The sequence below is a fragment of the Amblyomma americanum genome, unplaced genomic scaffold (assembly GCF_052857255.1).
Source record: "Amblyomma americanum isolate KBUSLIRL-KWMA unplaced genomic scaffold, ASM5285725v1 scaffold_113, whole genome shotgun sequence".
NCBI lineage: Eukaryota > Metazoa > Arthropoda > Arachnida > Ixodida > Ixodidae > Amblyomma > Amblyomma americanum.
Window position 1 is genome coordinate 215190 of NW_027526585.1, and position 23497 is coordinate 238686.

The 23497-nt window shown below is 43.9% G+C and overlaps 1 protein-coding gene across 8 annotated transcripts in view; it reads left to right on the forward strand.

Annotated features, from left to right (window-relative positions):
• Positions 1-23497, forward strand: part of LOC144112430 (uncharacterized) — a 25850-nt gene continuing 2353 nt past the window's right edge. The window contains exons 1-9 of one of the 8 annotated variants that reach the window (XR_013310257.1): positions 1-292; positions 487-607; positions 1956-2036; positions 2852-2926; positions 3268-3399; positions 11118-11238; positions 12587-12667; positions 13483-13557; positions 13899-13962. Coding sequence is in view for 1 of the 8 variants with exons in the window: in XM_077645263.1 (XP_077501389.1) it covers positions 586-607; positions 1956-2036; positions 2852-2926; positions 3268-3399; positions 11118-11238; positions 12587-12641 (486 nt within the window). In the remaining 7 variants the exon portion in view is untranslated. Of the gene's footprint in view, positions 608-1955; positions 2037-2851; positions 2927-3267; positions 3400-10675; positions 10767-11117; positions 11239-12586; positions 12668-13482; positions 13558-13898; positions 14031-23005; positions 23127-23497 lie in introns of those variants that run through there. The other 7 variants (XR_013310258.1, XR_013310256.1, XR_013310260.1 and 4 more) reach the window with 7 other exon arrangements.

Below are 23497 nucleotides of genomic sequence, written 5' to 3' on the forward strand. Positions count from 1 at the left end.
CCGATAAGATGGCTGATTTTGGCCCGCACGCGACTGAAATTAGTCCAAAAAATCGAACTTTCAGACTTTTGATGTCCGAAATATCCGTCGCGAATGTATGTGCTTCTATGGGGTGACTGACGGTGCATCATTGAGGTTCAAAATATCCTACAAGTCCGAATTATTGGAGTCCGAATTACCCGTCAGCTACTGTACTATTCATGACACAATGCTTGTTCAATATTTTTGTTCTGTTTAGTGTTTGGCGGGAATAGCATATGTACACATGTGTGTAATAAATCACCAGTTGAAAGTAAGTGATCGTGCCGTCGTGTTTGTTCCGACCTCATGTTTTTCCACGCTGTTTTAGCAAGGATAGACTTGTAGGCGTATTTTGTTTTGAAATGAAAATATCGAAGTCCTGATTGGCATTACAAGTTAAAATTTTGTGGATATTGGTGTGTGCATTGAGTCTTCAAACGTATTTTCATTGTTTTCTGTTCATAGATTGTTACAGAGAGAGCCTGCATTCTCAGGGCTTTCCTGAAGCCCATCTGGAAAACGTGATGAAATCATTCAACCGCTACATACGCAAGAAAATTTCTGATGTTCAGAAGACTGCCAAACGGTATGTATGGAGAGTTTTTGCAGAGTTGCAGCTGTACGCATTTTGCACGGTTCCTTCGGCATTTTTGCATTCTTCATTCGTTGTTTGTTCTGCGACAGTCGCTATGAATAGTGATTTCCCTTTCTGTGCTAAAACTATTGATGCCTGTGCGAATTGAATCGGTGTGTGCGTAGAAAAGCTCTTTTTATATGGCATCTTCTCATTTCTTTTACATTAAAATTTTTTATACCAAACATTATGCAAGGATGGCACAATATTTTTCATAGTTTTATATGCCATAAATGATTGAGGATGCTTTGTTTTAAATCTCGGAGCCAATTTATTAATGGCCAATTTATTAAAGAAACATATCTAAAAACTGATACTAGTAAATATTACTCTTTCTTTAGGTCTCAGAATAAGGCCACGGAGTGAGCTCAAGCATCTTACTATAATCTTCTCAATAAACTTTAGAGCACTTTTACTGTCTATGTATTCCTCTAAGTAGAGCATGTTCAGCTGTACGTTTCTGCAGATTCACACAGGAACCAATTGGAGTGCCTCTGGCTGCATTTTGAATACACCATAATGATATAGCTCCAACGGGACGTAATTGGTTTCAAAAGTGAACTGGTCACAGAAAAACAAACTGAGACCCGTTGATTTTTGGACACTATTGGAACCAATTGGAATTCCATACCAATTGGAACCAGTTGATTTTTGGACACGATTGAACCAACTGGTTCAAATTGGTTTCTAGTCCAATTGGTTCCAATGGTGTACAAAAATCAGCTGGTTCCAACTGGAATTTCCGATGTTTCATTATTGACTGGGGATGCACAGTCGGCAGGAGACAGCAACGCATCTCCTTTCCATTCCCTCCTCATTGTATAACCATAACAGGGGTGCAAATGGCAAAAAAAGAAGAAAGTACACGATCGGCTCGAGCCAGGTTGGCTGGGTGAAGCTTCGCGGGAGGAGTGGGGTCGCGGATTATATTTTTTTTAATTCTTGCTCGGTCCGATGTATTCAGCTGCGAGGCAAAATGCGGAGGCTGTTTTTAATCGCCAATATCTCTGGTGCTCCATATATGCCGGGTGAAAAATTTTTGTGGGATGTTGATGGGCGATTCAGTGTCAGTATTTCAACTCTTATTACCCATGGTGAACACTACTTCAGTTACCCTTAAAGGGCAAGGCATTTGGTTGTGCCAGTCCCTGCACCTCTGGTGCTGCTTACTGAAGATCATTGTGGATGTGCTACCTGTAACAGTTCTTCACTGCAGAAATAGAGTGACCCAGTTCCTTAGTATTCCTACTGGAGCCGATGGTATTGTAGGTTAATACTGCGGCATTTTCTTTGTGTGCAGGTGGCAATCTAAAGGATGTACCTGTGCACAGCGGCGTGCTAGAAGACCAAAATGAACAAACTCCAACTGATGAATTGCCTGGTTAGTATCAATAGACAAGTGCTGAGTGTGGTTGATATGGGAGTGAAAACTTGTTAGCCAGAAAACAATGCCCTCATTATCGGCCATACCAGTGGTACCTAACATTTATATGAATTGCTGTGTGATTATGTATGGTGTCGACTTGCAACAGTTACCTTTGGCGACAGACAAATAATTCAAGCATGCAGAAACAGAAAAGTTCTTTAATTACTGTGCACATTTTTGTCTTGCACAAAAGGTAAGAAAGTGGGATGAGTAGCCCTGTTTTTTGCTACAGTAGATTAGCAACAGTGAAGCTGTTTTCCTTTTGTCTCCATCCATGTCTTTTGCGCTGTTTTATGAAGCATGAACCACCTTCTTGCCTGCACGTCTACCCCTGTATACCTATTCAGTTCATAATGTACTGTTTTGTGCACGGGCACACCTGAACGTGATGCGTCCCTGCCATGCATCTATGACAGCACCATGTTTCCATGTAATCAAGAGCTTTGGTGAGCATTATTAGAGGAAATGCAGTTTAGCTGATAGTAAATTTTATTAAGTGCATGGTGTCATAAGTAATGGTCCTGGGCAGTACTTTCAAATGGAATCATTTTTTCCACATTTATGATATGAGAATGTCAAGGATCACAACAGTTACTTTTAAGCAACAGAGAATAAATCAAGTGTACAGAAAGAGAAGAAAACAATGTTACTGTCCACAGTTTGCATAGGAAAAAAATGCATCAGCAGCCTTGGTTTGTTCCTATGGTAAAGTGCATGAGTAAACTTGTTCCCCTGTTGAGTTGATGCAGCGCTGTTTGCATTATTGGTAGGCACACCACAACAGTGCGTACCCTTGCCCAAAGTGACTGACAGTATGGAGACTCCAGCTGGTCGAGAACTATCTGGTGAGCATCAATAGTCACAGGCTGTAGGATGCTATCGAACAAAGGCTCTAATTATCAGTACACCGAATTGTATGAATTACAATCTTGTTTATAAAGTTTCAGTGTCAAGTGCTGTGGCAGTTGCCTTGCAGATCAGAAAAGTAGTCGAAAAAATGTAGCTTGTGAAAATACACGCATCAATAATTACTGTGAATGCTTTTCTTATCACAAGAATGTAATATTACTTTGTAGGCAAGGCAATTTATTGCCCTCTCTTTTTCTCTGCTGACTTGTCATCATTTGAGTATTTTCTGTACTTGTGGCTTAATTATGTTTTGTCTTTTTGTCATCTTAAAATGCAGGAATTTCAGCATCAAGTGCTGATGACATTGTAGCTGGACAGCATTGCCATGGCACAGAGCACTCGCCTCGCCATGGAGACCCGGTGAGAAGCATACCAGCTGGCCTGGCAGGACTGCACGTATGCATGAAGCGTGAGTTCTTCAGTGCAGCTTTGAGCATATTTGCGGACCACACTAGAACTGTTCATGGGAGCACGAAGGGAATATTTGAGTGCAGCTTGTGCAGTGTTGCCTGTAAGAACTCGAAAAACTACAAAAGCACTTTAAACAGTGCGAAAGGAGAAGCCCAGTTTCCCATTCTATTCATTCACAAAGCCAAAAGGATACTGAAGAATCATGCCACCTTTATGACATTGAAAGTGTGCAGCGTGAAGGTTGTGCTACTGTTACTGAAATGCTAACTGGTCTTTGCTGGAAGCTAGAAGGTGAGCACAGATGTCACAAGAGAACCATTGACTATGTTCTAGAAATAAGCAAGATGTTTTTGACAAGTGTTCCCATTGACACTGATCATCTGAGGACAGATCAGTTTGAAAGCTTTGTGACAGAAAGGCAGGAATTTTTGTCCCTGCTACTGCAGTTCAGCTCACTGAATCCACAAGTGCTTATGTAGTAAAAGTGGAAGAACTGCTTCAGAACCTTTTGAAACACCCTGAGGTTATAGCCTGTGTTTGAGATCTCTGCAAAGCACGAAATGACTGCGCTTAGTGATTTTTGTGATGGCATGAGGTTTTGTTCTCACCCAATTTTTCAGAGGCACAAAAAAAATGTTATCTTTCTCAATCTGTACTATGATAACATTGAACTTCGGAACCCAATTGGTGTAAAGAGAGGAAATAGGAAAACTGAGTATGTTTTATATAACTCTCCTGAACTTGCCTCCTCATGAGCGCTCAAAATTGAGTAACATTTTCCTTTTGGGCACAGGCTATGGTCACAGGCACAGGTCCATTTAAAGAAGCACACTGCATGATTGACATTTTTTTATAATTTCATAGAAGTGTTAAAGGTACACTTGGCAATGAAGTTGTGGTATTTGAGACAGACAGGGGCCCTGAAAGGTTTTTTGGAGCTGTTATGACTCTGACAGGAGATTCTCTGCCAACTCATTTCTTAGCAGGATTTAAGGAATCCTTTGGTCCCACAGTTTTTTGCTCTTGTCACACTTGTGTTGTCCCTACAGCTGACTATGCAAAATACTCTTATCATGGACAGTGTATTGTATGAGTAGAGAATGAAATTAAAGCACAGGTGCAGCAACTGAAAGAGTGCACTAAAATTTCTGACCTCAGAAAGTTGTCAAGGGAGTTTGGAATTGGTGGCGGATCAGTGCTAGCCCTATTCCCTTTTTTTCAGCTAAAAGAAGACATCTTGTATGACCCAATGCATAGTCTCCTTGAGGGCACTATGCCGAAGGAAATAGCTCTTTTTCTGAGTGCAGCAGTGAGGGAGAAGAAATGGCTTTCACGCGCAGAGTTGAATGATGCGCGAGCAAGCTTTCAGTGTCATAAAGCCATCAGCAAAAGTAATAGACCGAGGCTGTTCTAGCGAGACTTGTGTGTGGTTTCTTCTGCAAGTACATCTCTTGTACTGGTTCTGCATCTTCCATTCGTTCTTGAGCCCTACCTTCCAGATAACTCCCCCTTTTTGGGAAACCTTGTACAACTAGCTCAAATAACGCAGCTAATACTGTCTCCAGTTTTAATGGTAGAAGCTGTGGGTGATTTAGAGGAGCTGGTTGCAAGTCACCATGAGACCTTCATGAAATGTTATGGAAAAGATGCTGTTTTTCCCAAGCTCCACATGCTCTTGCACACTGTCGAGCAAATAGAAACCCATGGCCCTGGCCAACACCACTGGACTGCGGGTGGAAGCTAAAAATGCTGTTCCAAAAAAAAATGTTCAATTTCAAAAATTCGTCATTTACAATCAGTGATTTTTTTTTCAGACATATATGTCTCACGGTCTTTGGAATAACGATGGGACTCCCAAAATAGAGCATGCAGTGATGAATGTGGCTGCAGTTGCTGGTGTCCCTTATGACCTCAGTGAAAGGTTTTTGAAGCAGAACTGCCTTCATGTGACATTAGGAAGGCAGCCTTATCCATTCCCAAAGTCTCTATCAGAAATGTTATTCTCAGAGTCAACGACATTGTTTCATGGGAACTGGCTCTGATGACCCATACTTTTGTAGGATACTGAATTATGTGTGTTTCCAAGAGAAAGTTTTCTTAAAGGGAAGCTGAAACGGTTTTCAAATCGCATGAAACGCTGTGGTCGGGAAGAAAGGACCTTGAAAATCATGTGTGTAAATTTTTTCCCGATTCTGTCCGCAAACAGAGCTGCAATCGCTTCTTAAAAACCCACCGCCGCCACGCCCTCGTCGCTTCCGGAAGCGCCGGTTGGGGGGACGGTTGAGAGGGAGAACTGGCGGAAGTGACGCCATTCACGGAGAGTCGGCCGGCCGTCCGGCTGCGCTTGCTTCGCTGCGGCGCGCGCTTTGGCGGCGAACCACACATCAACGTAATCTTCTGCCAGTGCCGTTCACTTTCTCTCGTTCAGTCGTTCTGCGCAATGCTTGAAGCCTACGTGTATATAAACCAGTGGCATGGCACTTCTTTCGAACAGCGCTCAGCACACAGCTTGGTAGAATCCTTCGGTTGTTCTCCCCCAGCCTCTTCCATGTTCACCAAACAATCTGGTGGTGCACAGCATGCCGAAACTGCCTGCACAAAATATGTGCATCAATATTTCTCTTTTCGTTATATTACTTTCTTACTTGTTGTAAACTCTTTCCCTTTTCCAGCTGGTTCACATCCATGCTGAGCCAAGGCCACTTCCAGCACTGTCTTTGAGGCACAGTCTTGAACTCATTTGAGCTCGTTATGCACTGTGTGCCTTTTTGCTTTTTCCTGATTGCTTGCACCTCATGGCACCACAAGCAATTCTCTTAATCTTTCATCAGCGTGCAGCACACCTAGCTGCACCTAACTAAACAAAAAAGCGATTATGTAAGCCTAGTATACTTAAGCAAAGCAAGCATTTGCATTCATGAGCGCTTGGTCGTGGCTGACGTTCGACAATGGCATCAGACTTCATGCTAATTTGTGCTTGAGTCAGAACGGCAAAGTGGTCGAGCCGCGTTACGCATACATGTATATCATCCAGAAGTAATTCTGCTGGTTATCTCGATGCGCAACAGCAGCAACTATATCTCGCAGCACACTAGTTTTGATGAGCAGCACTGCGAGCTCCGAAACACAGCCATAATTATTGTTCAAAAGCATGTTCAGCACGAAAAAAAAAACGCACAAGGGTAAGCGCAGAAGTTTCATGGTTGAACAGTAGCCCGAACATGCGACAGGAGGACAGCGCACACAGGAGCTTCCTCCCGGTCGCCTCGTCTCTTCGCGCTGCAGTACAGCATTGAACTCACTCCAAATCATCCAGTTTGGCATTCTTCTGTAGTTCTAAACGGCCTTCGGGAGCAATTATAGGCAAGTAACTATAAATAAATGAACAAACAAATGCTTTACCTCGCGCGACTCGTGTAAGCGTGCCGGTGATCTGATTTAGATCATATTTACAGGCGTTACAAGAAGTTGGTCAAGATAAAAAAAACAGCGAAAAAAAGACGCAGGGCCAGGAGAAGACACACACGGACTTGCTGTCGCCGTAAAGAAGTTGGTGGTCAGGCTTTTATGCAGCAGCGGTAGAGAACAACGTTTTGGCGCAATTTCATTTATTTTTATCGCCACTTACACATGCACCTACACAAAACATACGTATCAGTCGAGATTTGGTTTTCGTGTTACCCTGGTAGGACGTGAAAGGCCCATACTGGGTTAACGAAATTTCCGGCTTGCAGGCACCGCCATGCGGTCGCTTCTCTATTACTTAGCTTTTTATCCGGCGGTGGCGCTAGTTTTCTATTTAGTCTGTAGTTCTCAACGATTTCGGAATAGGTTTGCGTGCGCTCGTCCAGGTTCCGACAGTCCGGCGGTTTCACAATTACCCGGAACCAAAGAATATGGGAATGCGCTGACTACCTCGGAGTCGACGCAGATATCGATAGCAGAGAAAGTTGGGAAGCCTTGTTGCGCAGCGAAGAACCCGCTCGGCAGAAACAAGCCAATCCGCCCGGCGGCTGAAGCCGCGAAGAGATAAAATCTCTTTGTTAGCCTTTATTCACAGAGGCTCCGGCCCCCGCCCTCCAGGCCTGCGTGCCGGGAGCAGTGAGTAAGTAGTAAGAGGTCTCCATTTCTGGTGGAAATAAAAGCTGTCATCCATCCATCCATCCAGTCGAGATTTCCAACACGTGAAAATGTCGCGACTTGACTTTTGTTGCCCGTGCACTCCGCGGCGTCGTTGTTTCCGCCATTTTCTGAAGCTGCTGACGTCTCGAACATGCATGGTGAAAGTCCAAACTGTTTAACACTGCTTGAATTATCCATAATTTCCAAAACGTAGTCCTTAAAAGCCAGCTGAAGCAACGCGCTACGCAGCAATGAACATCGGTGCCGGCCGGAGATCCCCGTGGATGACGTCACGACAGTCCCGGCCAATCGCAGGCAAGAGCGGCGTTCGCTCGGCGCCCTGAGGCGACGGGGGCATTTTCTTCTAAAAAACAGCTTTTTGCGTTTATTTCCGCTCTTTTTGAGTGACATATTTTTTTCAGCCGACTAAAAGCTATAAAATGACGTAGAGAACTCATTTTTTTTCTAAAAGTGCTTCAGCTTCCCATTAAGGTGCCAGCTGCTAAGCGTGAGTGCCTATCTGAGAAAGACGAATTCATTCCTTCAATTCGGTACATGTCATGAGACTGTCATTTCAGCTGAAAGATTGATGCTTCCTTGGCCTGGCTACTGCTACACTAGCATCACATATCAATGTATGAGTATCTGTGTATTCTTGAGAATATTTTACCCATTGAAATGAAATTTTTAAGCCATATATGCCTACGTCCTATATTTTTACCACTTTTGTGCATTGTGTGCATTCAGAATGATCTACCAGTCTTCTCTGGACGCCGTTTTAAGAGTGTTAGCTCTTACTCATCACGTTTGGAGATTTTGTGGGGTCTGCTACCACCATTAGATCACATCGCCATCTGTGGCAGTAACTGCTCATCATGTCTCGAGATTTCGTGAGGATTCACTACCGATGGATGGATGGATGGATACGGCTGCACCCTTTAAATCGGGCGGTGGCTCAAGCCACCCAGCCATGACTCATGAAATTTTACTCTTGATTTTAGCCACCAGTCAGATAACCTTCGCTTGGTTATTTCTACCCGCTTAAAATCTACTTTCCCTTCACTGTCCTTAAACTCCAATGCCTTGGATAAATCAGCCCCACTGCTTTCCACTATAGGGTGAAGCCCTTTACAGAAAAGTATCAAGTGTTCAGCCATTTCCTCCTTTTCTCTGCACACAACGCACAACGTGTCTATCTTGTAGTACCTGACTCTATATGTCTTAGTCCACAAAACTCCCGTCCTGTCCTGGCCTCAAACAACAAAGAGCTTCCCCTACAATTATCATAGATATTTTCTTTGGCAATTTCCTGCTTAAAAATCCTCTGTGTTCCCAGTGCTGATTTCGTCAGCATCCTTGTTTTCCACAGAGCTCTCTTTGTTTCTTTAACCTTTTTCTTAACCGATAATTGCAGATTTGACCCCTACTGCTGGCCAGATATTTGCTTGTCAATTTTCTAGTTTGCTTTCTCCATTTCGTATCAACATTCTTTATATACAGGTATCTGAAAACTTTCCTAGCCAACTGCATTTCCCACATTTTTCTCAATCGCTCCTCACATGCTATCTTACTGCTAGCTTCTCTGCTCTCGAAAGACGCCCATCCCATATCACCCTGTACCCCCTGATTTGCTGTATTGCCATGTGCTCCCAAAGCTAGTCTCCCTACGCCATGTTGTTTAATTTCTAACCTTGCTTGAACATCTGGTCTCATGCACAGGACCGCATTACCGAAAGTCAGACTAGGGACCATCACCCCTTTCCAGATCCCTCTTACCACTTCATACCTATTGTAATACCACAGTGCCCTATTTTTCATGACAGCTGCATTCCTACTAGCTTTATTCATTACATATTTTTCATGCTCTGTCAGATACTCAGCACCGTTATTTATCCACACCCCAAGATACTTGTACTCATCCACTACTTCCAGTGTGAACTCCTGTATTCTATGCTCGCCGAACTCATCATTAAATATCATGACTGCAGATTTTTCCTTACTAAACTTGAAAGCTAATCTATCTTCCTCTGTACCACATGTCTATCAACTTCTGTAAATCTTCCTTGTTGTCAGCCATTAGCACTGTATCATCGGCGTATATTAGTCCCGGTAATGACTGTTTAATTAATTCTCCTTGCTTGCTTGACTGGTTTTTTGGACTCGAAGGGACCCGGAGAATGGTCCAAATAATCGAAAGGTCCGAAAAATCCGTGAAGTACAATAAAGCCACTTTATTGAGATGAACTCGGCTTAAAAATGTCACTGATATTACCTTGCAACAAATTTCTCTTGCTGGCGACGATTTGCGCCTGTATTTGTGCCAAAGTTGTGCTTTCACTGTACACGCTAGACAGCAAGGTCACTGCATTTATTTGGAATACTTCCCACGCTTCTTTGACGGGTCCGGTGGGGCCATGTTGTCCACAACCCGAGTGTGCACCACACCGCTCATCAAACACACGCAAAGATAAGGCACTTTTCGTTCAAAGCGGCGGAACCGCCGGACGCAATCACAAAATGGCGAACGGATGTAACTTCGTGAAGCGCCACTCGGTCGACGGGATCAGAAGAACCCAAGTGACGAAACGACGTAAGGGACCCGCCGCATATGAGACCAATGTATGAAACCCGCCGCGGTGGCTCAGTGGTTAGGGCGCTTGGCTACTGATCAGGAGTACCCGGGTTGGATCCCGACCGCGGTGGCTGCGTTTCGGTGGAGGCGAAACGCTAAGGCGCCCGTGTGCTGTGCGATGTTAAAGATCCTCAGGTGGTCGAAATTATTCCGGAGCCCTCCATTACGTCACCTCTTCCTTCCTTCTCTCAGTCCCTCCTTTATTCCTTCCGGCCGAGATGCGAGATTGCTCCTGCACAATTTCCTTTCCCCAACAACCAATTTTCAACGTATGGGACAAGCAATAACTGCCTGCGACAACGTCGGCGACAAAAACAAGTTGACGGCGATAACAATGCGGCTGCCACCTCGAAGTGTCAGAAATCGCAGGGACCTCTACTAGCAACAATGAGGTACCGAAAGTATGTCAAGCCAATCCAACTGCAGCGTAAATCCACCTCAATCCAAGATCGCACCTTTTGCGCCTGCGAGAAGCCGATAAGATGGCCGATTCTGGCCCGCAGGCGACTGAAGTTAGTCTGAAAAATCGAACTTTTCGACTTTTGATGTCCGAAATATCCGTCGTGAATATGTATGTGCTTCTATGGGGTGACTGACGGTGCATCATTGAGGTTCAAAATATCCTACAAGTCCGAATTATTGGAGTCCGAATTACCCGTCAGCTACTGTACTATTCATGACACAATGCTTGTTCAATATTTTTGTTCTGTTTAGTGTTTGGCGGGAATAGCATATGTACACATGTGTGTAATAAATCACCAGTTGAAAGTAAGCGATCGTGCCGTCGTGTTTGTTCCGACCTCATGTTTTTCCACGCTGTTTTAGCAAGGATAGACCTGTAGGCGTATTTTGTTTTGAAATGAAAATATCAAAGTCCTGATTGGCATTACAAGTTAAAATTTTGTGGATATTGGTGTGTGCATTGAGTCTTCAAACGTATTTTCATTGTTTTCTGTTCATAGATTGTTACAGAGAGAGCCTGCATTCTCAGGGCTTTCCTGAAGCCCATCTGGAAAACGTGATGAAATCATTCAACCGCTACATAAGCAAGGAAATTTCTGATGTTCAGAAGACTGCCAAACGGTATGTATGGAGAGTTTTTGCAGAGTTGCAGCTGTACGCATTTTGCACGGTTCCTTCGGCATTTTTGCATTCTTCATTCGTTGTTTGTTCTGCGACAGTCGCTATGAATAGTGATTTCCCTTTCTGTGCTAAAACTATTGATGCCTGTGCGAATTGAATCGGTGTGTGCGTAGAAAAGCTCTTTTTATATGGCATCTTCTCATTTCTTTTACATTAAAATTTTTTATACCAAACATTATGCAAGGATGGCACAATATTTTTCATAGTTTTATATGCCATAAATGATTGAGGATGCTTTGTTTTAAATCTCGGAGCCAATTTATTAATGGCCAATTTATTAATGAAACATATCTAAAAACTGATACTAGTAAATATTACTCTTTCTTTAGGTCTCAGAATAAGGCCACGGAGTGAGCTCAAGCATCTTACTATAATCTTCTCAATAAACTTTAGAGCACTTTTACTGTCTATGTATTCCTCTAAGTAGAGCATGTTCAGCTGTACGTTTCTGCAGATTCACACAGGAACCAATTGGAGTGCCTCTGGCTGCATTTTGAATACACCATAATGATATAGCTCCAACGGGACGTAATTGGTTTCAAAAGTGAACTGGTCACAGAAAAACAAACTGAGACCCGTTGATTTTTGGACACTATTGGAACCAATTGGAATTCCATACCAATTGGAACCAGTTGATTTTTGGACACGATTGAACCAACTGGTTCAAATTGGTTTCTAGTCCAATTGGTTCCAATGGTGTACAAAAATCAGCTGGTTCCAACTGGAATTTCCGACGTTTCATTATTGACTGGGGATGCACAGTCGGCAGGAGACAGCAACGCATCTCCTTTCCATTCCCTCCTCATTGTATAACCATAACAGGGGTGCAAATGGCAAAAAAAGAAGAAAGTACACGATCGGCTCGAGCCAGGTTGGCTGGGTGAAGCTTCGCGGGAGGAGTGGGGTCGCGGATTATATTTTTTTTAATTCTTGCTCGGTCCGATGTATTCAGCTGCGAGGCAAAATGCGGAGGCTGTTTTTAATCGCCAATATCTCTGGTGCTCCATATATGCCGGGTGAAAAATTTTTGTGGGATGTTGATGGGCGATTCAGTGTCAGTATTTCAACTCTTATTACCCATGGTGAACACTACTTCAGTTACCCTTAAAGGGCAAGGCATTTGGTTGTGCCAGTCCCTGCACCTCTGGTGCTGCTTACTGAAGATCATTGTGGATGTGCTACCTGTAACAGTTCTTCACTGCAGAAATAGAGTGACCCAGTTCCTTAGTATTCCTACTGGAGCCGATGGTATTGTAGGTTAATACTGCGGCATTTTCTTTGTGTGCAGGTGGCAATCTAAAGGATGTACCTGTGCACAGCGGCGTGCTAGAAGACCAAAATGAACAAACTCCAACTGATGAATTGCCTGGTTAGTATCAATAGACAAGTGCTGAGTGTGGTTGATATGGGAGTGAAAACTTGTTAGCCAGAAAACAATGCCCTCATTATCGGCCATACCAGTGGTACCTAACATTTATATGAATTGCTGTGTGATTATGTATGGTGTCGACTTGCAACAGTTACCTTTGGCGACAGACAAATAATTCAAGCATGCAGAAACAGAAAAGTTCTTTAATTACTGTGCACATTTTTGTCTTGCACAAAAGGTAAGAAAGTGGGATGAGTAGCCCTGTTTTTTGCTACAGTAGATTAGCAACAGTGAAGCTGTTTTCCTTTTGTCTCCATCCATGTCTTTTGCGCTGTTTTATGAAGCATGAACCACCTTCTTGCCTGCACGTCTACCCCTGTATACCTATTCAGTTCATAATGTACTGTTTTGTGCACGGGCACACCTGAACGTGATGCGTCCCTGCCATGCATCTATGACAGCACCATGTTTCCATGTAATCAAGAGCTTTGGTGAGCATTATTAGAGGAAATGCAGTTTAGCTGATAGTAAATTTTATTAAGTGCATGGTGTCATAAGTAATGGTCCTGGGCAGTACTTTCAAATGGAATCATTTTTTCCACATTTATGATATGAGAATGTCAAGGATCACAACAGTTACTTTTAAGCAACAGAGAATAAATCAAGTGTACAGAAAGAGAAGAAAACAATGTTACTGTCCACAGTTTGCATAGGAAAAAAATGCATCAGCAGCCTTGGTTTGTTCCTATGGTAAAGTGCATGAGTAAACTTGTTCCCCTGTTGAGTTGATGCAGCGCTGTTTGCATTATTGGTAGGCACACCACAACAGTGCGTACCCTTGCCCAAAGTGACTGACAGTATGGAGACTCCAGCTGGTCGAGAACTATCTGGTGAGCATCAATAGTCACAGGCTGTAGGATGCTATCGAACAAAGGCTCTAATTATCAGTACACCGAATTGTATGAATTACAATCTTGTTTATAAAGTTTCAGTGTCAAGTGCTGTGGCAGTTGCCTTGCAGATCAGAAAAGTAGTCGAAAAAATGTAGCTTGTGAAAATACACGCATCAATAATTACTGTGAATGCTTTTCTTATCACAAGAATGTAATATTACTTTGTAGGCAAGGCAATTTATTGCCCTCTCTTTTTCTCTGCTGACTTGTCATCATTTGAGTATTTTCTGTACTTGTGGCTTAATTATGTTTTGTCTTTTTGTCATCTTAAAATGCAGGAATTTCAGCATCAAGTGCTGATGACATTGTAGCTGGACAGCATTGCCATGGCACAGAGCACTCGCCTCGCCATGGAGACCCGGTGAGAAGCATACCAGCTGGCCTGGCAGGACTGCACGTATGCATGAAGCGTGAGTTCTTCAGTGCAGCTTTGAGCATATTTGCGGACCACACTAGAACTGTTCATGGGAGCACGAAGGGAATATTTGAGTGCAGCTTGTGCAGTGTTGCCTGTAAGAACTCGAAAAACTACAAAAGCACTTTAAACAGTGCGAAAGGAGAAGCCCAGTTTCCCATTCTATTCATTCACAAAGCCAAAAGGATACTGAAGAATCATGCCACCTTTATGACATTGAAAGTGTGCAGCGTGAAGGTTGTGCTACTGTTACTGAAATGCTAACTGGTCTTTGCTGGAAGCTAGAAGGTGAGCACAGATGTCACAAGAGAACCATTGACTATGTTCTAGAAATAAGCAAGATGTTTTTGACAAGTGTTCCCATTGACACTGATCATCTGAGGACAGATCAGTTTGAAAGCTTTGTGACAGAAAGGCAGGAATTTTTGTCCCTGCTACTGCAGTTCAGCTCACTGAATCCACAAGTGCTTATGTAGTAAAAGTGGAAGAACTGCTTCAGAACCTTTTGAAACACCCTGAGGTTATACAGTAAAATCTCGTTACTACGAACATCAGATTAACGAAATTTTCAGATTTACGAATTTTTTTAAAATCCCCGCCAAAATGCCTATACTTTCAATGTAAAAAACTTTCAGTACTACGAATTTCAAATTACCGAATATTTCAGAATAACGTATGTAATTTAATCTCGCATTCGTCGCAAAACGCTTCGTTATTACGAAGTTCCGTACCAAATCCCTGAAGCTGACGCCTGTCATCATCATCCGAAGCATCAGCTATGCGCTGGGGAACTCGTTGCAACGGATACAGCCCCAGCGGTATCGCCATCACACGAGGCGGCGCGAGCTGCCGCCCGATACAAAGGGTAAGGCCATTATCACCATTATCATCCACCCAGCGTGTGGTCACATACGTACTGCGCAGCAGTCTTAAGCCTATTCAGCGCAGTGTCACCACGTCGACAGCGAACGTTAGGATCTGCGAAGTTATCGGCGCTGTGATTGTGTTGTGCATTAGCTTTGCTGACAATGAGTTCTCCTGGCCCCCGCGTTAAAAAGAAGCGACGCCAGTTTTCGCTTAAAGAAAAAGCGGACATTCTGTCGCAGCTGCTGGAAAAAAGCAAGCGGACTTGTGCAGGGAGCTTGGCATTACACCGTCAACAATAGCAACGATGTTCCAAGATCGGGACAAGATCGTAAAACTACATCGAGTGTCGCAGCTGGCTCCCTCAAGAAAACGTCTGCGGCTGGGCAACTACCGTGGACAGCGACTTTCGAATTATGTGGATAGCGACAGCGCGGCGGCTACATCCGCGGAGCTCACCACCGAAGACATCGTGAATCAAGTGCGTGAGCAAGAAGAATGTAGTAGCGACAAAGACGATGCCAACACTGGATCAGCGCACGAAGAGGAAGAGATTGTTTCCAGCTCGGATGTCCTAGTCTTTCTAGAGAAGACCCAATCATTCCTCGGGCGCTGCAAAGATGTCCCCGATGACGTGCACAGGAAGGTCGAGGATGTGGAGACGTTCGTCCTGCAGCGTTTGTCGTCTACTCGCCAGAAGAAGATAAGACTTTTTCAAGCAATAAATTGTAGTTAAACTGTGCCCAGCGTTATCGTTTATTATTTACTTACCAACACATAAATCTGCTGCAAAGGTACCTAATTTTAGTTCTTGTGATGCATTACTGACATGAAAATAATGGTTTTTCAGTACTACGATATTTCAAAATAACGATTGAAATTCGGCGGTCCCGTGAAGTTCGTTGTAACGAGATTCTACTGTAGCCTGTGTTTGAGATCTCTGCAAAGCACGAAATGACTGCGCTTAGTGATTTTTGTGATGGCATGAGGTTTTGTTCTCACCCAATTTTTCAGAGGCACAAAAAAAATGTTATCTTTCTCAATCTGTACTATGATAACATTGAACTTCGGAACCCAATTGGTGTAAAGAGAGGAAATAGGAAAACTGAGTATGTTTTATATAACTCTCCTGAACTTGCCTCCTCATGAGCGCTCAAAATTGAGTAACATTTTCCTTTTGGGCACAGGCTATGGTCACAGGCACAGGTCCATTTAAAGAAGCACACTGCATGATTGACATTTTTTTATAATTTCATAGAAGTGTTAAAGGTACACTTGGCAATGAAGTTGTGGTATTTGAGACAGACAGGGGCCCTGAAAGATTTTTTGGAGCTGTTATGACTCTGACAGGAGATTCTCTGCCAACTCATTTCTTAGCAGGATTTAAGGAATCCTTTGGTCCCACAGTTTTTTGCTCTTGTCACACTTGTGTTGTCCCTACAGCTGACTATGCAAAATACTCTTATCATGGACAGTGTATTGTATGAGTAGAGAATGAAATTAAAGCACAGGTGCAGCAACTGAAAGAGTGCACTAAAATTTCTGACCTCAGAAAGTTGTCAAGGGAGTTTGGAATTGGTGGCGGATCAGTGCTAGCCCTATTCCCTTTTTTTCAGCTAAAAGAAGACATCTTGTATGACCCAATGCATAGTCTCCTTGAGGGCACTATGCCGAAGGAAATAGCTCTTTTTCTGAGTGCAGCAGTGAGGGAGAAGAAATGGCTTTCACGCGCAGAGTTGAATGATGCGCGAGCAAGCTTTCAGTGTCATAAAGCCATCAGCAAAAGTAATAGACCGAGGCTGTTCTAGCGAGACTTGTGTGTGGTTTCTTCTGCAAGTACATCTCTTGTACTGGTTCTGCATCTTCCATTCGTTCTTGAGCCCTACCTTCCAGATAACTCCCCCTTTTTGGGAAACCTTGTACAACTAGCTCAAATAACGCAGCTAATACTGTCTCCAGTTTTAATGGTAGAAGCTGTGGGTGATTTAGAGGAGCTGGTTGCAAGTCACCATGAGACCTTCATGAAATGTTATGGAAAAGATGCTGTTTTTCCCAAGCTCCACATGCTCTTGCACACTGTCGAGCAAATAGAAATTCATGGCCCTGGCCAACACCACTGGACTGCGGGTGGAAGCTAAAAATGCTGTTCCAAAAAAAAATGTTCAATTTCAAAAATTCGTCATTTACAATCAGTGATTTTTTTTTCAGACATATATGTCTCACGGTCTTTGGAATAACGATGGGACTCCCAAAATAGAGCATGCAGTGATGAATGTGGCTGCAGTTGCTGGTGTTCCTTATGACCTCAGTGAAAGGTTTTTGAAGCAGAACTGCCTTCATGTGACATTAGGAAGGCAGCCTTATCCATTCCCAAAGTCTCTATCAGAAATGTTATTCTCAGAGTCAACGACATTGTTTCATGGGAACTGGCTCTGATGACCCATGCTTTTGTAGGATACTGAATTATGTGTGTTTCCAAGAGAAAGTTTTCTTAAAGGGAAGCTGAAACGGTTTTCAAATCGCATGAAACGCTGTGGTCGGGAAGAAAGGACCTTGAAAATCATGTGTGTAAATTTTTTCCCGATTCTGTCCGCAAACAGAGCTGCAATCGCTTCTTAAAAACCCACCGCCGGCACGCCCTCGTCGCTTCCGGAAGCGCCGGGTGGGGGGACGGTTGAGAGGGAGAACTGGCGGAAGTGACGCCATTCACGGAGAGTCGGCCGGCCGTCCGGCTGCGCTTGCTTCGCTGCGGCGCGCGCTTTGGCGGCGAACCACACATCAACGTAATCTTCTGCCAGTGCCGTTCACTTTCTCTCGTTCAGTCGTTCTGCGCAATGCTTGAAGCCTACGTGTATATAAACCAGTGGCATGGCACTTCTTTCGAACAGCGCTCAGCACACAGCTTGGTAGAATCCTTCAGTTGTTCTCCCCCAGCCTCTTCCATGTTCACCAAACAATCTGGTGGTGCACAGCATGCCGAAACTGCCTGCACAAAATATGTGCATCAATATTTCTCTTTTTGTTATATTACTTTCTTACTTGTTGTAAACTCTTTCCCTTTTCCAGCTGGTTCACATCCATGCTGAGCCAAGGCCACTTCCAGCACTGTCTTTGAGGCACAGTCTTGAACTCATTTGAGCTCGTTATGCACTGTGTGCCTTTTTGCTTTTTCCTGATTGCTTGCACCTCATGGCACCACAAGCAATTCTCTTAATCTTTCATCAGCGTGCAGCACACCTAGCTGCACCTAACTAAACAAAAAAGCGATTATGTAAGCCTAGTATACTTAAGCAAAGCAAGCATTTGCATTCATGAGCGCTTGGTCGTGGCTGACGTTCGACAATGGCATCAGACTTCATGCTAATTTTTGCTTGAGTCAGAACGGCAAAGTGGTCGAGCCGCGTTTCGCATACATGTATATCATCCACAAGTAATTCTGCTGGTTATCTCGATGCGCAACAGCAGCAACTATATCTCGCAGCACACTAGTTTTGATGAGCAGCACTGCGAGCTCCGAAACGCAGCCATAATTATTGTTCAAAAGCATGTTCAGCACGAAAAAAAAAACGCACAAGGGTAAGCGCAGAAGTTTCATGGTTGAACAGTAGCCCGAACATGCGACAGGAGGACAGCGCACACAGGAGCTTCCTCCCGGTCGCCTCGTCTCTTCGCGCTGCAGTACAGCATTGAACTCACTCCAAATCATCCAGTTTGGCATTCTTCTGTAGTTCTAAACGGCCTTCGGGAGCAATTATAGGCAAGTAACTATAAATAAATGAACAAACAAATGCTTTACCTCGCGCGACTCGTGTAAGTGTGCCGGTGATCTGATTTAGATCATATTTACAGGCGTTACAAGAAGTTGTTCAAGATAAAAAAAATAGCGAAAAAAAGACGCAGGGCCAGGAGAAGACACACACGGACTTGCTGTCGCCGTAAAGAAGTTGGTGGTCAGGCTTTTATGCAGCAGCGGTAGAGAACAACGTTTTGGCGCAATTTCATTTATTTTTATCGCCACTTACACATGCACCTACACAAAACATACGTATCAGTCGAGATTTGGTTTTCGTGTTACCCTGGTAGGACGTGAAAGGCCCATACTGGGTTAACGAAATTTCCGGCTTGCAGGCACCGCCATGCGGTCGCTTCTCTATTACTTAGCTTTTTATCCGGCGGTGGCGCTAGTTTTCTATTTAGTCTGTAGTTCTCAACGATTTCGGAATAGGTTTGCGTGCGCTCGTCCAGGTTCCGACAGTTCGGCGGTTTCACAATTACCCGGAACCAAAGAATATGGGAATGCGCTGACTACCCCGGAGTCGACGCAGATATCGATAGCAGAGAAAGTTGGGAAGCCCTGTTGCGCAGCGAAGAACCCGCTCGGCAGAAACAAGCCAATCCGCCCGGCGGCTGAAGCCGCGAAGAGATAAAATCTCTTTGTTAGCCTTTATTCACAGAGGCTCCGGCCCCCGCCCTCCAGGCCTGCGTGCCGGGAGCAGTGAGTAGTAAGAGGTCTCCATTTCTGGTGGAAATAAAAGCTGTCATCCATCCATCCATCCAGTCGAGATTTCCAACACGTGAAAATGTCGCGACTTGACTTTTGTTGCCCGTGCACTCCGCGGCGTCGTTGTTTCCGCCATTTTCTGAAGCTGCTGACGTCTCGAACATGCATGGTGAAAGTCCAAACTGTTTAACACTGCTTGAATTATCCATAATTTCCAAAACGTAGTCCTTAAAAGCCAGCTGAAGCAACGCGCTACGCAGCAATGAACGTCGGTGCCGGCCGGAGATCCCCGTGGATGACGTCACGACAGTCCCGGCCAATCGCAGGCAAGAGCGGCGTTCGCTCGGCGCCCTGAGGCGACGGGGGCGTTTTCTTCTAAAAAACAGCTTTTTGCGTTTATTTCCGCTCTTTTTGAGTGACATATTTTTTTCAGCCGACTAAAAGCTATAAAATGACGTAGAGAACTCATTTTTTTTCTAAAAGTGCTTCAGCTTCCCTTTAAGGTGCCAGCTGCTAAGCGTGAGTGCCTATCTGAGAAAGACGAATTCATTCCTTCAATTCGGTACATGTCATGAGACTGTCATTTCAGCTGAAAGATTGATGCTTCCTTGGCCTGGCTACTGCTACACTAGCATCACATATCAATGTATGAGTATCTGTGTATTCTTGAGAATATTTTACCCATTGAAATGAAATTTTTAAGCCATATATGCCTACGTCCTATATTTTTACCACTTTTGTGCATTGTGTGCATTCAGAATGATCTACCAGTCTTCTCTGGACGCCGTTTTAAGAGTGTTAGCTCTTACTCATCACGTTTGGAGATTTTGTGGGGTCTGCTACCACCATTAGATCACATCGCCATCTGTGGCAGTAACTGCTCATCATGTCTCGAGATTTCGTGAGGATTCACTACCGATGGATGGATGGATGGATACGGCTACACCCTTTAAATCGGGCGGTGGCTTAAGCCACCCAGCCATGACTCATGAAATTTTACTCTTGATTTTAGCCACCAGTCAGATAACCTTCGCTTGGTTATTTCTACCCGCTTAAAATCTACTTTCCCTTCACTGTCCTTAAACTCCAATGCCTTGGATAAATCAGCCCCACTGCTTTCCACTATAGGGTGAAGCCCTTTACAGAAAAGTATCAAGTGTTCAGCCATTTCCTCCTTTTCTCTGCACACAACGCACAACGTGTCTATCTTGTAGTACCTGACTCTATATGTCTTAGTCCACAAAACTCCCGTCCTGTCCTGGCCTCAAACAACAAAGAGCTTCCCCTACAATTATCATAGATATTTTCTTTGGCAATTTCCTGCTTAAAAATCCTCTGTGTTCCCAGTGCTGATTTCGTCAGCATCCTTGTTTTCCACAGAGCTCTCTTTGTTTCTTTAACCTTTTTCTTAACCGATAATTGCAGATTTGACCCCTACTGCTGGCCAGATATTTGCTTGTCAATTTTCTAGTTTGCTTTCTCCATTTCGTATCAACATTCTTTATATACAGGTATCTGAAAACTTTCCTAGCCCACTGCATTTCCCACATTTTTCTCAATCGCTCCTCACATGCTATCTTACTGCTAGCTTCTCTGCTCTCGAAAGACGCCCATCCCATATCACCCTGTACCCCCTGATTTGCTGTATTGCCATGTGCTCCCAAAGCTAGTCTCCCTACGCCATGTTGTTTAATTTCTAACCTTGCTTGAACATCTGGTCTCATGCACAGGACCGCATTACCGAAAGTCAGACTAGGGACCATCACCCCTTTCCAGATCCCTCTTACCACTTCATACCTATTGTAATACCACAGTGCCCTATTTTTCATGACAGCTGCATTCCTACTAGCTTTATTCATTACATATTTTTCATGCTCTGTCAGATACTCAGCACCGTTATTTATCCACACCCCAAGATACTTGTACTCATCCACTACTTCTAGTGTGAACTCCTGTATTCTATGCTCGCCGAACTCATCATTAAATATCATGACTGCAGATTTTTCCTTACTAAACTTGAAAGCTAATCTATCTTCCTCTGTACCACATGTCTATCAACTTCTGTAAATCTTCCTTGTTGTCAGCCATTAGCACTGTATCATCGGCGTATATTAGTCCCGGTAATGACTGTTTAATTAATTCTCCTTGCTTGCTTGACTGGTTTTTCGGACTCGAAGGGACCTGGAGAATGGTCCAAATAATCGAAAAGTCCGAAAAATCCGTGAAGTACAAAAAAGCCACTTTATTGAGATGAACTCGGCTTAAAAATGTCACTGATTTTACCTTGCAACAAATTTCTCTTGCTGGCGACGATTTGCGCCTGTATTTGTGCCAAAGTTGTGCTTTCACTGTACACGCTAGACAGCAAGGTCACTGCATTTATTTGGAATACTTCCCACGCTTCTTTGACGGGTCCGGTGGGGCCATGTTGTCCACAACCCGAGTGTGCACCATACCGCTCATCAAACACACGCAAAGATAAGGCACTTTTTGTTCAAAGCGGCGGAACCGCCGGACGCAATCACAAAATGGCGAACGGATGTAACTTCGTGAAGCGCCACTCGGTCGACGGGATCAGAAGAACCCAAGTGACGAAACGACGTAAGAGACCCGCCGCATATGAGACCAATGTATGAAACCCGCCGCGGTGGCTCAGTGGTTAGGGCGCTTGGCTACCCTTCAGGAGTACCCGGGTTGGATCCCGACCGCGGTGGCTGCGTTTCGGTGGAGGCGAAACGCTAAGGCGCCCGTGTGCTGTGCGATGTTAAAGATCCTCAGGTGGTCGAAATTATTCCGGAGCCCTCCATTACGTCACCTCTTCCTTCCTTCTCTCAGTCCCTCCTTTATTCCTTCCGGCCGAGATGCGAGATTGCTCCTGCACAATTTCCTTTCCCCAACAACCAATTTTCAACGTATGGGACAAGCAATAACTGCCTGCGACAACGTCGGCGACAAAAACAAGTTGACGGCGATAACAATGCGGCTGCCACCTCGAAGTGTCAGAAATCGCAGGGACCTCTACTAGCAACAATGAGGTACCGAAAGTATGTCAAGCCAATCCAACTGCAGCGTAAATCCACCTCAATCCAAGATCGCACCTTTTGCGCCTGCGAGAAGCTGATAAGATGGCCGATTTTGGCCCGCAGGCGACTGAAGTTAGTCTGAAAAATCGAACTTTTCGACTTTTGATGTCCGAAATATCCGTCGTGAATATGTATGTGCTTCTATGGGGTGACTGACGGTGCATCATTGAGGTTCAAAATATCCTACAAGTCCGAATTATTGGAGTCCGAATTACCCGTCAGCTACTGTACTATTCATGACACAATGCTTGTTCAATATTTTTGTTCTGTTTAGTGTTTGGCGGGAATAGCATATGTACACATGTGTGTAATAAATCACCAGTTGAAAGTAAGCGATCGTGCCGTCGTGTTTGTTCCGACCTCATGTTTTTCCACGCTGTTTTAGCAAGGATAGACCTGTAGGCGTATTTTGTTTTGAAATGAAAATATCAAAGTCCTGATTGGCATTACAAGTTAAAATTTTGTGGATATTGGTGTGTGCATTGAGTCTTCAAACGTATTTTCATTGTTTTCTGTTCATAGATTGTTACAGAGAGAGCCTGCATTCTCAGGGCTTTCCTGAAGCCCATCTGGAAAACGTGATGAAATCATTCAACCGCTACATAAGCAAGGAAATTTCTGATGTTCAGAAGACTGCCAAACGGTATGTATGGAGAGTTTTTGCAGAGTTGCAGCTGTACGCATTTTGCATGGTTCCTTCGGCATTTTTGCATTCTTCATTCGTTGTTTGTTCTGCGACAGTCGCTATGAATAGTGATTTCCCTTTCTGTGCTAAAACTATTGATGCCTGTGCGAATTGAATCGGTGTGTGCGTAGAAAAGCTCTTTTTATATGGCATCTTCTCATTTCTTTTACATTAAAATTTTTTATACCAAACATTATGCAAGGATGGCACAATATTTTTCATAGTTTTATATGCCATAAATGATTGAGGATGCTTTGTTTTAAATCTCGGAGCCAATTTATTAATGGCCAATTTATTAAAGAAACATATCTAAAAACTGATACTAGTAA